Source organism: Mustela lutreola, chromosome 4 (assembly GCF_030435805.1).
Source record: "Mustela lutreola isolate mMusLut2 chromosome 4, mMusLut2.pri, whole genome shotgun sequence".
NCBI lineage: Eukaryota > Metazoa > Chordata > Mammalia > Carnivora > Mustelidae > Mustela > Mustela lutreola.
The window spans coordinates 151,887,043-151,904,108 of NC_081293.1; the positions used below are offsets into that span (position 1 = coordinate 151,887,043).

The 17,066-nt window shown below is 41.6% G+C and overlaps 1 protein-coding gene across 1 annotated transcript; it reads right to left on the reverse strand.

Annotated features, from left to right (window-relative positions):
* Positions 1–7,651: 7,651 nt before the first annotated feature.
* Positions 7,652–10,237, reverse strand: LOC131829521 (cytochrome c). The gene is made up of 3 exons (XM_059171388.1): positions 10,081–10,237; positions 8,798–8,974; positions 7,652–8,688 (listed from the first exon to the last, which is right to left on the reverse strand). Exons 2-3 carry the CDS (start codon positions 8,964–8,966, stop codon positions 8,540–8,542), a joined length of 318 nt encoding a protein of 105 aa, XP_059027371.1. The 5' UTR covers positions 8,967–8,974; positions 10,081–10,237; the 3' UTR covers positions 7,652–8,539.
* Between the last annotated feature and the right edge of the window lie 6,829 nt (positions 10,238–17,066).

The window sequence follows — 17,066 nt, forward strand, 5'->3', positions numbered from 1 at the left end:
TCCAAGAATTACTGAAGTGTGATATAGAGACACAAAGTGAACAAATGCTGTTGGAAAAATTGTGCCAATAGACTTGCTTAATGCAGGATTGGCACAAACCTTCAGTTTGTGAAAAAGAAAAATGTAGTATATGCAAAGTACAATAAAATATGATATGCCTGTCGATTTGCCCAGGGAATTGGAAATTATAATGATCATGATTGGAGTGGTAGTGAAGGGAGGCAGGGAAACTAGTTTTAAGAATATGACAGGCTTTCTTAACATTGGCCGTATTAACACTTCAGGCCAGACAATTCTTTGTTGTGGGGACTGTTCAGAGAACTGTAGGATGTTCAGTAGCATCCTTGGCCTCTACCCACTAGATGCCAGCTGACAGCATCCCTCCACAGTGGTGACAACTAAAGATGTCTCCAGACATTTGCCAAATGTCCCCTCCCCTTGTCCGAGGTGGCACATTTACTCCCAGTTGAGAACCATTGTGCTACTACAGTAACACAGATGGAAGATAATGCAGAAAAAATTACAAACTGATTTGAATGACAGTTCATACATAGAAATGAAAATACGAAGTGGTGAGTGAAGAATGATAGAGTGGGGCAAATCTAGGATATATGACTAACCATATATTTCATATTTTGGATGCTATAATATTCAAGATGGGAAATATAAAAGGATCATGTTTTGGGGAAAAGTTAACGAATTTATTTTGGGATATGTTAGGTTTGAGGTGCCTGTATCAGTTTCCTTTTGCCATTGTAACAAATTACCATAAAATTTAAATCTTATAGTTCTGGAGGTCAGAATTTCAAAATGGGTCTCAGTGGCCTAAAATCAAAGTGTTGGAAGGGCTGGTTCCTTCTGGAGATTCAAAAGAGGAGTCCATTTCTTGTCTCTTCCAGCTTCTGGAGGCTGCCAGCATTTCTTGGTTTGTGGCCACATCACCCCAATCTCTGCTTCCATATTGCCTTCTTCACTGACTCATCAAGCCCACCCGAATAATTCAGGATAAATTCTCCACCTCAAGATCCTTAACTTGATCACATTTGTAAAGTCCCTTTTGCCATATGGGGTAGCTTTCACAGATTCCAGGGATTAGGGCATGGACCTATTTGGGTGGCCCTTTTTCAGCCTACTGCAGTGCCTAGGGGATAATCCAAACAAAGATGTCCAAAAGACAGTTGAGCTTATGGTTTTTGAGCTCAAGAGGAATTTAGACTGTAGATATAGATATGAAGTCCCTGGCAAGTGTGTGGCTATGCCAAAGGAGGAAATATAAAGAAAAATATCAAAGAGGTAACTGTGGGGAGTACTCTTATTATAAAGGGTGGGCATCTGTTAGGATTAGAAACAGCTGCATATAACAGAAACTTAAATAACAATGGTTTAAATAAGAAGGAAGTTTATTAAACTACTAAAGAAGTCTGGGTTAGTATGGCACTTTGACCACATCATCAATGTGTGAGTTCCTCCTATCTTTCTGCTCTGCCATTCTAAGGTATATGTCTTCCATCTCCAATGATGCAACATAGTAAAAAATGACTACCAGCGTTTTGCCATCCTATCTAGTTTCTAGGCAGGAAGAAGGGAAGGGGTAAAAGGGCAATCCTCCCAGCTGAGTCAGCTCTCTTTAGAGATTTCTTGTTAAGTCCCACCCAAATGACTTCGACTTGACCTACTGACCCCACCTAGGGAAGTTGGAGAGTCTAGTCTTTTATAGGTATATTACCACCCTAAAAAAAAGAAAGAAAGAAAGAAAGAAAATCAAGGTTTTGTTACTAAAAATGAAGGGGAGAATGGTATTAAGTAGGCAAAGAGCAGTCTCTTTGAGAATGGACAACACAGACACACACAAAACCAAAAAACTCTACAAATGAGGCTGACAAGGAATGATTAGTGAAAGAGGAAAGGAACCAAGGGTGGGGAGTTTGGAGCTATATCCTGGAGGGTGGCTCCCTGTCAAAAAATAGTTGGATTCAGAAATTGCACTTGCATGTAGAAGCCCAAGGATAAAGTCCTTAGCTGTCTACTTGCAAGATATTTTGCTGGAGACCCAGCACAGGTAAAGGGGACAGCTATTCCAGCTAAGAGGGTTTCTTAGAAAATCACACACCTTGCCTGAATTCTCTTGTATCTTCTAATAGAAGTCTTGGATTTGAACTGCTTCATCAACTTCAGGATGGAGAACAGAAAGCAAACTATCAGAATTTTCAGGTAGGATATCCACAAAAAGAATTGGGCACATGCAGGCCACCTTTTGTTTTGCTATGCTAGAAAAGAGCACTGGAGTCTTTACCTTGATTTACAAAACTTCACCTTGAGAGATACCATGTTGGGAAGGGGCAAAACGAGCAGGCCCTTCCTGTTTTTCCACTAAACATTAGCTCTTTAAAATCCCTTTCCCCCCTAACATTATGTACCTACCAAGAAACCAAGTATTTTACCCTACTCTGATTCGGGAGACTCACAAAAAAATCTTTCCCACAGATCTCTTCCCACTGTCGCTAACCTGGGTACTGTTTGGCTAGAATAGTGGTATTTTGTTAAAACACACATGATCCATCCAAACACAAGGTGCTGGTTTCTAGAATCAACATTCTTTAAAAATACAACTACTGAATATTCCTCATGGCAAGTTGTAACCACTGTGCCAAGACAGGACACAAGCACTAGGTAGTTCTTCCCAGGCAAGGGCCTTGCAGGTGGTATCTTACTGGGACCTGGATTAAGCCTCCAGGTAAATCCTTCTGGAAAGTGGAGCAGTGGAGGGCTGGAGTCAGCCTCTTAAACACTGCCCCCTAAACTGCTTTTATTCTTATTATTTATTTGAGAGAGTTAGCAGAAGGGGGAGGGAGACTGTGCTGAGCACAGCGCCTGATATGGGGTTTGATCCCCAGACTGAGAGACCATGATCTGAGCTGAATCAAAAATTTAGATGCTTAACCAGCAGCCACCCAGGTGGCCCTCTAAGCTGCCTTTAATGCACATGGTCCCATCTTGATTTGTCTCCTTTCTTGTTTACCTTTAAAGGTTCAGAATTGGCAGACAGGCATAATCCCAGTAAGTACAATATTAGTGGTATTAACAAGTTTGTCTTTGTTAGGTTGCTGGAAAAATTAGACACACAAGTGCATGAAAATTAGGTGCCCATTTAACCCTTTGACGACATCTTAGACCTCCTTCCAAATACCTCAAGGTAAATGGAGTTTGACGGATGTTGCACTTCATTGGTTCTTATTCCTGGTCACTATAATAGGGAATGAGGTATCTCCCAGTGAGTGAGTTACTAGAATTATGGACTGGAGTCATGGATACAAATCTTTAATTCCAGGCACTTCTCTTCCATTATACCACTTCCGTTAGGAAGCCTCTTGGTCTCCCTTCTGTGCAATCTGTCCAGCTATCAATTTAACAAATTGTACTTCCCACCCAATTAAAAATTAGCTATCATTTGAGTGTGCAGAGTGTTAAGCACATTCTCTTGTTTAACCCTTACAACAACCCTCAGGGCTATTGTAATTAATGTCAGTTTACAGAGGAGTTAACTTAAGGCACATAAGTGTTACTGTGCAGGACTCCAGTAGGTCCCGTCAGCACAGAGTTCAGATCCTTGGGCTGTCTTCCTCCAATACTCACCAAATGTAGTTTCATCTGACAATGATATGCTCCAACGCAGGGTGGGTGACTTAGAAAACCTATAGATTTTCTGTCCTATAGATTTTTCATATCCTACCCAAACTGTAAAGATTTTCTGTCTTGGTCCAAATGTATTATCCATGCTGAGCTACAATTTCATTTAACTGAGTAAGAAAAGCTGCATTTCCAGAACTTAGTGCATTTGTTCTGTTGGAGTTTGGGTACCAAAGTGCAGTTCCCACACTGAAATGAAAGCAAGCATTTAGCACTTCAAACTTCTATGGGTGAAGAGGCAGAGGACATAGGGTTGGGAGTTGGGTGTTACATTGATCATGCTGCTAAGTGTAACATCTGGAGCTCCTGTTGATGTCACTGAACATTCTAAATCATATCTGAATTAAGAATTGTTGATGGTGGGGGATAGGAGACAAAACCCTTCCTTCTAGTCAGGAAGTAAAGAATTCCTATCTGAAATGGGAGGCAAGGTCATCCATCTTCTGTGAGAACAGGGGAGAGGAGAGAGAGAAGCTTGAGGAGCATGATGTTATAAATTAACCATGAGGAAGACTGGGAGAGGAGGATTATAAGGACACTTGTGCTGGGTGTCTGCTGGTTCAGTTGAATCAGAGGTTTACAACAGTGCTGCCAATTGGCAGATGTGTGTGGATTTTTCCAGTAATGCTCAGATTGGGTGTGGAAGTGGACAAAGCAGATAGATGGGTTGCTCCCAGGCTGGGTGTGTGTAGAGCAGATGCCACAAAAAGCAACACAGGTGACAAAGTAGAGGACACAGGCAACACAGTGATTGAAAAGATACACGGAAGGGAGCCTGGGTGGCTCAGTCATTAAGCATCAGCCTTCAGTTCATGATCCCAGGGTTCTGGGATCGAGCCCCGATCAGGGTCTCTGCTCTGTAGGAAGCCTGATTCTGTCAAATAAATAAAAAAAAAAAAACAAAAAAAAAAAACAACAAAAACTGAAATTGGCTAAGGAAGGAAAACCACAAGGGAATGATCAGGGACTGGGATTTTGAGGAATTCAAGCAAATGGAATAGAGATTACAAGAGACATGGAGTAGTAGGAGGCTGTATAATGGGATTTCAAATTTTAGAAGTGGAGTACTTCTGGAGCAATGACCAGTTTAAGTTGCAACCAAGAGAAAGCAGTACTGAATTAAAACCAAGTAAAAAATGTTGAGGTTATAGTGGCACTAAGGACAGGTTATTCATTCATTTTTATGCAGTTATTACCAGTATAATTTTTGTTTTTAAAGAGTAGGAACAGATTATGTAAATTCTCAGTTCAACGTAGTGAAGGTTCAGAAGTACAGGAAATAGCAAAGGGTCGACAAAGATATCACGAATCTCACTCGGGTAGTTCTGCCTGTGAGAGGAAGAGTAGTATTTGGAAGATGCCAAAACCACAATGGCCTCTGCTGTGGACAGTGTGAGAGGACAAGCTGGCCCCACCTTCGAGGCTGCAGAGGTTTAAAGGCTCGGAGAAGTTTTTATTTTTTTCTTTAAGATTTTGAGACAGAGAAAGAGTGGGAGTGACTAAGCATGAGGGGGCAGTGGGTCAGGAGAAGCAGACTCCCTGCAGAGCAAGGAGCCCCAAGTGGGACTCAATCCCAGGACTCAGGGATTGTGATCTAAACTGAGGGCAGCAGCTCAATGGACTTGAGCCACCCACACACCCCTGGAGAAGGCAGTCTTCAGTAAGAAAAGCGAAGCTGGAGTTCTGTCAAGAGGCTAATAGATGACCCGGTTTATATGGATACGGAGTTTTAGAAGATAGTGTAAAAAGGCAAGGTTAGTTCATGCGATACTACTCCAAGTAATGCCTGTGTGACCTTTGACAGCAACCACCTCTCTGAGCCTGTTTAGATATAAAATAGGAATGATACTTGTCCATACACCTTATGAGGTAATGAAGATAAGCTGAGAAATCAATGCAATGAACTTTATAAAGTGATCTGAGTTATAGGGGTAGAATTTGGCCAAAATGTCATGTGAAAAAATGTATTTGGCTTAACAACAGATTACAGCTACGTGTAAAGATTCTATGATGCCTAGGTTTTATTCCATATGGAGTGTGAAGCTACTTAGACAAAGGGAGATTAAAAGAAGAACAGTCACTGGGGCGCCTGGGTGGCTCAGTTAAGCATCTGCCTTTGGCTCAGGTCATGATTCTAGGATCCTGGGATTGAGCCCCATATGGGGCTCCCTGCTCTGCAGGAAGCCTGCTTCTCCCTCTCCCACTATCTCTTTCTCACCAATAAATAAAATCTTAAAAAAAAAAAAAAAAAAAAAAAAGCAGTCAAGGGTATCAAAAGTTCTACACTAGCTATGACAATTCAATCACTGTTAACCTTGGAAGAGGTTAATTTTTCACTGTGACTTTCAAGGAATTTGACATGGTTATAAAATGAAAAGTATTCCAGGGATGCCTGGGTGGCTCAGTGGGTTAAAGCCTCTGCCTTCGGCTCAGGTCATAATCCCAGGGTTCGGGGATCAAGTCCCACATCGGGCTCTCTGCTAAGCAGGGAGCCTGCTTCTCCACCTCTCTCTGCCTGCCCCTCTGCCTATTTGTGATCTCTGTCTGTCAAGTAAATAAATAAAAATCTTAAATAAAATAAAATAAAATGAAAAGTATTCCAATGCTCACCAATTAAGTGCTTTCACAGATGTCAATGCTCAACAGCAATCTTATAATATAGCCATGTATGGCTATGTAAATTTAGCAATTCAAGGGCTTAATCACCAAATTTGACTAGTGGCTACTGTATTGGACAGCCCAAGTTCAATCCATCATCACAGAAAATTCTATCAGACAGTGCTGTTCTAGGCAAAATTCAGAGTGTAGGTGGCTCTTGGAAGAGACACTCCTTAAAAACCTGACTCACTTGTGATAGCAGCAAGCCACCTATAATGCAGCAACAGGCATGAAGACACGGGTTAGACAGTGCTTTTTAAAATTCTTTCTTAAGATTTTGTCAGAGAGCGTATGCACAGGAGCACACTTAGAGGGGGAGGGACAAAGGGAGATGAAGCAGGCTTCCAGCTGAGCAGGGGCTGGATCCCAGGACCTTGGGATCATGACATGAGCTGAAGGTAGATGCTTAACCGACTGAGCCACCCAGGAATCTGTCATTTTTATTTCTAGAACATATATACCTCACAGCTGGGAATCTCACTTCTAAATTAACTATAAGATCACCAAATGTTATATATAAATCACCAGGGGCACTTAATGAGTACCACTGTCCTAGAACACAGCAGGTACTTAGTAATTATCTCTGCTAACACAGGCTTTAGTTGATGTAGAAGGCACAGAAGTATATCAACTCTGGGCCTTCATGTCTTCCCATAATGATCTAGAATTCTTTTTAAGCTAAATTTCTGTACTGTCTCTGAATACCACTAACTTCTACAGTTAACAAGTTCTCTGTTAGAAAGGCTTTTCCTCTGAATTATAGCAGGCTTTCTTTTGCTTTCCCAAAATTGTTTCTGCATGTTTCCTGACTTCTTTGCTTACTTACATTTCTCGGATAATTAAAAATAAGATTCACAAGTTACAGATTGCTTTGTCAGGCCTTAACATCAACCTCCATCACCTCTGAAACAACTGACAGAGCCTCTTCCCAGTCTCTTTGTCCCATAGAGGGCCTTCATCACCAGACTTCCTTCACTGAGAATTTCACCACCTCCATAAAACTTCTAGGGCCTATTCTCAATCTTATGGCATGGACTATGTATGCAATAACTTGGTACACAAATTATAGTTATATGCCCCAAAACTATGACTAGAAGCACATTAGTCTATCCACATTTGGCATAAACACTCCAGTGGTCATTCTGGCTGAGGAAACTCTATAAAGATGAATTATTGAAGTGTTGTTCTAGTTCACGGTGTCCTAGGGGACTAAGAAAATACAAGTACTCTAACTAGAAGCACTGCTCCACAAGTACTTGGAACTGTTTCACTCAAAATTTTGGCATCAGTCATTAAATCAAGCACATTAGAAAAATGATTTGTGATTGTTTTTAATTATCTTAAGCCTTATCACATAATTTACAAATTTGTGCTGATGATGTATCTCCCATTTTAACCCTTCTAACGAGTTGGCAAAAGGACCATTACCAATCATACATATATGGTATTTCCACAGTTGTCTCTCTGAATAGCTATTTAGAAGACAATCCTGAATTATAACTTAGTCTGACTTAGTAGATAATTCACAAGCCATGTCTGCTGCTATATCCTGTCACACTGAATTTTAAAAGCATCTGACCTTAGATCATCTATAAAATGAGAAGTGTTAAATAACTCTTTATTTAATATTATACATAAACCACACTAAAATGCCTTTCATTAAGCAAAAGGCAACATTTTAGATGCAGGAAATTTTAATTAAATTGGCATAGTTAAGAAAAAAAAAAGTGGACACTGCCAGCTTATCTTCAACCCTTGCCTGTAACAGGCTAATGAACACAACCTGAAACACAGCTCAATCTTGCTGGTTCTGAGACAGTGAAGGGATTTCCTCAGTATTTAAATATATTAATATAACCAGTTATATAAATCTAAATATAAAACCAATCTCCTATTAAGTTTAGAGATGGCATTTACCACCTCTGTGAAAAGTTGAACATTACTAATCAATTCCGATCATATTTTTAAAAGGGGAAAACTGACAGCACTTGCTGAACCAGAATTACTATCAAAGTTCAAAAAGCTGATCATATTCATTTAACCACAAGCCAACCTTATTTATGTCAGGACTGTCCAAAAGAAATATTCTATCAGCCATTCATGATCTGAATTCTGGTGTATGAGATCAATTGAACACATAAAAAAAAGTCATGAAACATTTTTGTTTTGCAATAAATAAGGCAATGGCCAATTATTACTCCTTAGTAGCTTTTTTGAGATAAGCTATCAAGTCTGCTCTTTCCCCTGTCTTCTTAATGCCAGCGAAGATCATTTTTGTCCCAGGGATGTACTTCTTGGGATTCTCCAAATACTCCATCAGTGTCTCCTCTCCCCAGGTGATGCCTAAAAAGGAGGGATGTATTGTTAAATATTTTACACTCCTGATAAAGGATTTACCATTGGTTATATTCATGCAATTTGTGCTTCTGTTATTTACAAACTGCCCCCTTACCTTTATTCTTGTTGGCATCCGTGTAAGAAAATCCAGGGGCCTGACCGGTCTTTCGGCCAAATAAACCATGGAGATTTGGCCCAGTCTTGTGCTTGCCTCCCTTTTCCACGGTATGGCACTGGGCACACTTCTGAACAAAAATCTTCTTGCCCTTCTCAACATCACCCATTTTTAAATCTAAAAATGAAACACTCAATTTATTACTTTTTCCCTCCAGGTAAAAATCCAGTGGAAAGCAATCAGTGGTTACTCCACTGACAATTACTACTGACTGCCAATCTAGGATATAAGAACCAGGATGAATCTCCGAATCTCGTTTTACTCAGTACACTTGCAACAAGACTGTAATACAGAAGCCACTAGTTGGAAGGAGAACTTCCTTAAATACACATCCATGAGTGTTTATGACGGAATTAAACACCAAGTTAAGTAAAGTGGGAGCCTAGTTCGAAATGGTTTCAAAAGTTGAGGTCAAGGTCACAAAGAGTCACAAATCTGAGTAAGTTGAAAACCATGATTACATTAAGCCAAAACCACCAAAATTTCAACCTTTAAGTAAGTCTAATTATTCATACTACAAATCGAAGCCACTTCGCTGATTAAGTTAGAATACATTTAAAAAACGTAAGTCGTGCTTGATTCAGGCCGCTCTGGTCACTATTAACTGCCTTACTGTGTAGGTGAGAGGGCAGTGGCGGGCTGCGAGGTCTCCCGGGGACACCCGTCCTCTAGCTCTGGGATCTCAGGAGGTAACCACGAGGTCACCCAATCAGGCCGGTTTCAAGGAGACTGATGAAACCTACCTTCCCGAGATGCCTAGGCAGGTTGAGGGGGAAAGCGGCAGGTGACCCAGAAGAAAAATGACCTCTTTTCGGAGAAGCAACAGTTTTACCCTCCCTGTGAATGTGAGGCGCTACACGCGTCCCTCACATTCCAGCCCTCATCTCGGTTAGTTTTGTTTGTCACTTCCACAGCCCCTCAGCCCGGACTACGAGGGCCTGGGTCTCAGTCGTATTGTACCCAAGTCTCCTCCGGCTTTCACGACCCTGATCGAGTCCATGTCCCCACGTAGTCGGGCTTCCGCCCCATCTCAAGCCGTAACCCATCGGGTGCTGGCTGGCCACAGGCTGGGGTCGTCGTCACTCCCGGGCCTGCCGGCCTCACGTGGGCCTCACCCGCAAAACCCGGGCGCTGGCCTCAGCCTGCCCGTGCACCCTTCAACGTAGTCGCGCGCCCCCGCGCTCGGCTTCCCGCCCGATGCGGCCTCCGCGCCGCGCGCTCACCGCTCTTTCGTAGCGCGCGAAACGAAGGTGTCCGCTCACAAACCGGACGTCCCGCTCTCTAAACCCAAGGACACGCCGGTCTGCACCTAAGTACCGGTGTTGGTGCAACCGAGCCTTCTCCGTCCCTTCGCGGCAAGACGTGCGGCTGCGCCGCCTGGTACGTGGTGACGTCACCGCGCCTCATTGGCTCCAGTCTCCAGGGTCTACGTCAATGACCCGCGCGTATGCCGGCTAGCAGGGTAGGGTGTGCCGGGCGGGTGCCCTTCTGCTCTCTTGCCGGCAGTTACGACAGGCCATTGGATGTACGACAACGAGGTGGTGCCGGAAGGGCTGACATCACCGTTCTGCCCGAGTGTGCATGCGTGTACCCAAGGGGAGGGTGGAGCGGAGTTGCGTGCTGGACCGAGGGCGTTATCCTGCCAAGGTAACTGCTCTAGTGCTCGCTAACGTAATGTGCTTAGAGGGGAGGTGTTTTGCCTGCCCCGAGGGGAACGCCCTGACTCTGGCGCACGTAGAGATCTTCGGGCTACGGTGCCGTCAGCTGACGACCTTTACCCAATTTCTATCGTGTTTCCACGAAGGGTGCCAACCGCACCCAAAAGGGGTAGCCTGGAACTAAGAATTATTAAGAGTTGGACCAGAGCTCCTGCCGTGTTCTTGTTTCGCCTTCATTCTGATACTTGAAGTCGTGTTTCAAATCTCCCCTTGATGGACGCCCCAGGACTGTGGGATGGGGAAGGTTCTGCAGCTGCGGCAGAAACTGGACTGTAGGTCTGGCCCCACACCTGCCGGCTTCTTTTGTGCCGACAGCCGTCTCTTCCTCGCGTTTGCTGTACGGAACAAGGAGGATGTGTAGGCAACATTAGGAAGAAACATTTTTATGTGATTAGAGAATAGTTGGAAATCTAGAGAGGATTTGCCTCTCATCCTGCCTAGGTTGAATGATGTTCAACTAAGAGAATGCGGTTGGTGTCATATGAGAAATGCAGGTTTGGTACTACAGCTTCCAGTTACACTTTTCCTCCAGAACTAGCTCCCTTTCCAGACATGGTCAGTTCCACTGGCAGGTTTCTTCTTGACTCAATTGTCCCTCTGATTCAGACCCCAAGTCGTGAATGAATTTTTCCTCTTACATTCTAGCGCTGCCTGCATTCAGTCATGTTTACCCTGCATTCAGTCATGTTTACTGAATACATATTATGTACCTGGAGTAAATCATTGAGGACTCTTTCTCTGGTGGAGCTTACGTTCTAGTAATCTTTCTCCTGCCCCCAATTTAAGCAATAGATGTTAGATTGCCTTGCAACCTTTCCAAATTACGGGTACTATGATATCTGCTCCAGACCACCCATCTCTCTGTATAACTGGATTCTTCTTTTTGTTTTCTGTGTCCTGACTTCCAGTTCCCTCCTCTATAATTGCACACACTACTGCTACAAAAGCGGGCTGTGAAACAGCAGAAATCACACTTACTCCAGACCTTCTGTGGCTTTTGGAAGCGACCAAGATAGTGAGCATTTAGGTGTACTGCTGACTAACCAAGTATTTAAAAGACCAAGCTTAGCAACACCTTGAAAATTTACCCTGTACTTTGGAAACCAAGTACTGGTGTACTCACCCATTTCCCTCCGAGAAATATGTGTGGTCTTTAAATAGGTATAGTTCTATCAAAATATGTTGTGTTAGTTATATCAGAAGTTGCTAGTCTTTTTTTCACAGAGGAGTGGACTCATGGGAAGTATCATTGTGCTGATACTGCAGATCATGTAGATGTAATATTAAGTCACTTGACCAAGTGAATTGATTGACATCATTTAAAATTTATTCCCATGAAGGGGAGAATAGAAAACAGAAGTTTTTAATACTTTTAATTAAGAACATTGTGGATAGAGTCTTGTTATTGAGAGTAATGGGAAGATGAGGAAAGAGAAAACAGCAAAAGTAAATAATTGGCACATTCCTTTACTAAAGCAGATACCATAAAGTATGTTTTATAATATCTGTGTATTCAAGTTGGAAAAGACAGATAGTACTTACAGTTTACTCAAGATACCTGAGAGAATTAGTTGAGAACAATAATATTCTGTTTTTTATTCTATGTCATGTCTTTTCCACCTACCTCTATCTTATCCAATACGTTTGATAGTGGCTGGTAAGGAGTATAGCTATCATAAAGCAAATGCCTTTGATATTTCCTTCCACCAACATACTGGATGCCATATTTTTATTTTATTTATTTTTTAAAGATTTTATTTATTTATTTGACAGAAATCACAAGTAGATGGAGAGGCAGGCAGAGAGAGAGAGGGAAGCAGGCTCCCTGCTGAGCAGAGAGCCCGATGCGGGACTCGATCCCAGGACCCTGAGATCATGACCAGAGCCGAAGGCAGTGGCTTAACCCACTGAGCCACCCAGGCGCCCCATGGATGCTGTATTTTTAAAGACCCTTCTGATGAAAAAGATCTAATAAGATACCTTTCCCCCAGATCAGAACATTTAACAAAGTCACATAAAAGAAAGAGAAATCGGATTGGAGGCAGGGGTGATGTGGGGAACAAGAACTGAAAATGAACATGGCAAGTTTAAGCTGACTTTAGGGCCATCCTGGGGACTTTTGCTGAAGTAAAAGAACTTTAGGCTTTAACAGCAGCTCAGCAGAATGAAGGTAAACATCATAAAAGGTAAGAGTAAGGGGGTGAGGAGGTAGGCTTGGCTGAGACCCCAGCATAATGCTGAAACACTTGAATCCAAAGGATAAATTATAGTCTGTTAACCAGCAAAGGGAAGATCCAGGTTAGTCTTGTTAGTCTTGTTTGGCTTGGCCTGAGATGATGTAAGGAAGAACTGACGTTCTTTGGGTTCGAAGCAATTGGCCAACAAAGAATTCTTGAGACGTCTTTGATGCAAAAAGGTGGTTTTAGTAAAGCACGTGGGCAGAACCTGTGGGCAGGAAGAGTTGCACTGGGGTCATGAGGAGTGGTCCATTATATACTGTAAAGTTGGGAGGGGTTTAGGGAATAGCATAAGTCTCTAAGGAATTTGGAAGCAAGGTTTCCAGGACTTTGAGGGGGCTAGCTATTGTTGGGAAAGGTCATTTATTACTGTTAATAAAACCTTAGTCATAAAGCCCTTCAGATTTATATCAGTGGGCCTATGCTTGGGGCAGGGGTGCTTGCCAACACGCATCTTGGGGGGTTTAGAGAATAAGTAACTTTCTTTTCTTTCTTTATTTCTTTCAAGATTTTATTTCTTTGACAGAGAGAGAGACAGCATGAGAGGGAACACAAGCACGGGGAGTGGGAGAGGGAGAGGTAGAAGCTGGCTTCCTGCTGAGCAGGGAGCCCGATGTGATGATGTGATGCAAGTGTTGATCCCAGGACCCTGGGACCTTGACCTGAGCCACCCAGGTGCCCAGAGATAAAGGAAATTTCTAAAGGATTTTTTATATGTTAAGTAGATTTACAGGATTGGGGGGCGGTGGGACAAGGAAGTCTTTTGCCCTTAGCAAAGTATTAATATCGATGCAGTTGAGTCCGTAGAGGACTGTCACTCTGCCAATTTCAAGGACTTGTCAATAGGCTGTAGGTAGTAAGGAAATTTAATAATTTTTCTTCTTTGTTTCCCACATCATTAGGTACTGGGTGGAAGGAAAAAGTATTCCCTGAGAATTCATAACTGCAGGTCAGCCCTCATGCAGTTTTAGGGTTTGATTTTACTCTACCCACATGGTCTGGGAAATCTCTAGCTGAAAAGTTAACACAGTAGTTCTGGATGAGCAGTGTGTTCTGGTGTCTGGCAGAAGCAAACATAAATCTGTAAAGGAGTATTTTAACCCAGGCTCTCAGGATTCCCACTGAGAATGGGAATCCTGAGAGCCTGGGTTCTTAGGCTTAAGAAATGCCAAGCATAAGATCATCATGAAAAACAAAGAGCAAAATTACACCCACAAAGGGTGGTAGGAGTTGGAATTCTTAGATATCATTGCAGAAGTAAAAATATGACCAAGAAAGAGATGTGTCCTCACTTTACTATATTACGAAAATAAACTTGTTCATTATTGAGTAAGCACAATGTAGTGGTTGTATATAGGTAGCTCACAAGAAACTACCCAATCAGAATAAAATCTCACAATTTATACAGCTAAATTAATTATAATGCCTTTATGCCATGCTGTTTTTAGCTAGCATGTAACAAACATGAGGCTTTAGGATCAATAGTAGCCTGTTTGCTTTTGGCAGCACAATTACTGCTTGTTATTTGGATTAATTGTAACCAGTTTTCTGTAGGAGGACTTGTCATCACAGTTTGTGGCTAGATCCTTCTTGGTTGAGTTTTTTGTTTTTTTTTTTTTTTTCAGTCTCTCACCCTAAGTTCACTCAGGAATTGGCGATTTGTTTAATTAGTTATCTTCATCCAAAAGAATAATAAAATTTATTTTCTGAAAGAACAAGTAGTTTTACCTACGTTAAGGTCCTAAAGGTGAAGAAGCTCTCTCTTCCTAGGTGTTTACATACCGCAAGGGATCAAGCCCAGACCTCTCAGAGAGTCTTACATTCTTAAAGGCTAGAGTGAGGACTTCAGCCATTTTGATTTTCACAGGAAAAACTTAGAAGGGGGAAACAAGAGAAATGGTGTCATTTTCCTTTATAAACAAAGAAAATTTTTATTTACCTTTTGAATGTATAATATGAAATGATATTTAAAACATTTAGATAAAGTAGAAAACAGAAGTGTTTGTAATGAACAAGAGACTATCAAAAACAACCAGGCAGTTTTTTTTTTTTTTTTTTTTAAGGATTTTATTTGACAGAGAAAGAGTACAAGCAGGAGGAGCAGTAGGAAGAGGGAGAAGCAGGCTCCCCTGAGCGAGCTTGATGCGGGGCTCCATCCCAGGACCCTGGGATCATGACCCGAGCAAAAGGCAGAACCTTAACCCATTGAGTCACCCAGGCACCCCAACCAGGCAGATTTTTTAAAAAGCCAAAGCTAACTTGTAGAAATAAAAATTATGATCATTGAATTAAACTGCATATAGTATGATAAGCAGACATTTATTATCTTACAGTTCCTGTAGAAGCAGCTTAGCTGAGTTTTGGTTCTGGCTGTGTTTGCAGTCGAACTGTTGAACAGAGATATAGCTATCTGAGGTGTCAAATAGGACTGGAGAATCCAAGTCTCTCTGCCTACTTGTTATCTCTGTCAAATAAATAAATGAAATCTTAAAAAAAAGAAGAAAAAAAGAAAGAACTCAGTTTGCACAGCAGATCCCTGAAATTGGTGGGCTTGACTTCCTGGCAAATTGCTGCATTTTTCCACTTTTCTATTCAGGACCACTATAAATGCTGAGATATAGATGCATACCAAAATAAAAGCATTCGTTGTGTTCTAAAGTGTTTTTTTTTTTTTAACTTATTGTTTGTGTAAACTACTTTTTGAGGCAGCAACTTTCAAGTCTGAAAAGGAAGTGATGTTTCCATTAATCTTTTTCTGGGGGAAACCTTAATTCTATAAGATCAGTGCTCTAACCCCTGAGCTATGGAGGCTTCCCCTGGGGGAAACCTTAATTCTAAAGATTTAACATCCTCTAAGTAAAGTTTAACATAGCAATATTCCATAAGCAGCCTTTTTATTGTCAGACCATTTTAATATAGTAGAAGGTATACATTAATATTTAAAAATATATGTATACATAACAACTACAGCATATAAATCCAAAAAAACATCGTACACTGGTCATGTATGACAGATTTAAACCACTTATAGGGAATGTAATGGTTTGGGTTTCAGTGAGGTTTTCTATGTTGGGGTTTTAATGTCAGCTCTCTCCAGTACAAACCTTCTTTTTGGTATCTGTGAGTTTTGGAAATGTTTTTATGTTATAAATGTTTGATCTTTTGTTGGGTAACAAGGTGGGGATGCATAGGTAGATAGCAAGCTTTGTTCTTAATCTTGTATTCTGAATGTTTGTCCTTTGTTAGATATGTGGTGTACAAAATATTTTCTTCCAATTTGTAGCATAGCTTTTCATCCTCTTAACAGGCTCTTTTATACAGCAAAATTTCTAAGTTTTGATGAAGTCCCCTTCATCAGTTCTTTCTTTTATGTATCACATTTTTGGCATCAAGTCTAAGAATATATGTCTGAATAGAGCACATCTAACAAACATTTTCTCTGTAAGGCACATCCCAGACTTCTTGCACTTAGGGATATTAGATAGCACTTCAGCACTGAACTTGGGGACTGTCTTAAACAGCAAAATTACCAAAAAAAATACAAAAGTGTGAAAAACGTGGCATGAAGTAGAGCGTGAAAAGGACGTTTTAATTAATTAATTATTATTTTTAAAAAAGATTTATTTATTTGACAGAGAGAGATCACAAGTAGGCAGAGAGGCAGGCAGAGAGAGAGGAGGAAGCAGACTCCCTGCTGAGCAGAGAGCCCGATGCAGGACTCGATCCCAGGACCCTGAGATCATGACCTGAGCCGAAGGCAGCGGCCTAACCACCCAGGCTCCTGAAAAGGACGTTTTTAATATGAGAACTAAAATAAGAGAATAAGAGGGCAGTGTGTAGCCTTGTTCAACCTCAGCTGTGAATTCTTTCTGTCCTGGAGAGTTGATGTATGTCAGTTTTCTGGTAGCCTGGTGTGGAAGGAGGCTGTACCTGTCAGCACTGAGGAGTTGGTATTTATAAGAACATTGTGCTGGTTATTTTCTTCTTATCTGTCTACATCCATTTTCCACCATTCTTTGCCTTAGTACAGTGGAATCGAAGGATACATCACATGCACCTCCTTACTCTCTGGGTTCTGGTTGGGTTTATCAGCAGGAGGCACTGTAACACTGGACTTGACCTCTCCTAAAGGGCTGGGAGTAGTATGATTTCCTAAACCTTTTGAGCCTGTGTAAATCAGGCTGTTTTCCCAAATGCCAGTTCATAGTTCTTAGTATCTTCAGCCAGTTAGAATCTATCTTTCATTTATCTCCT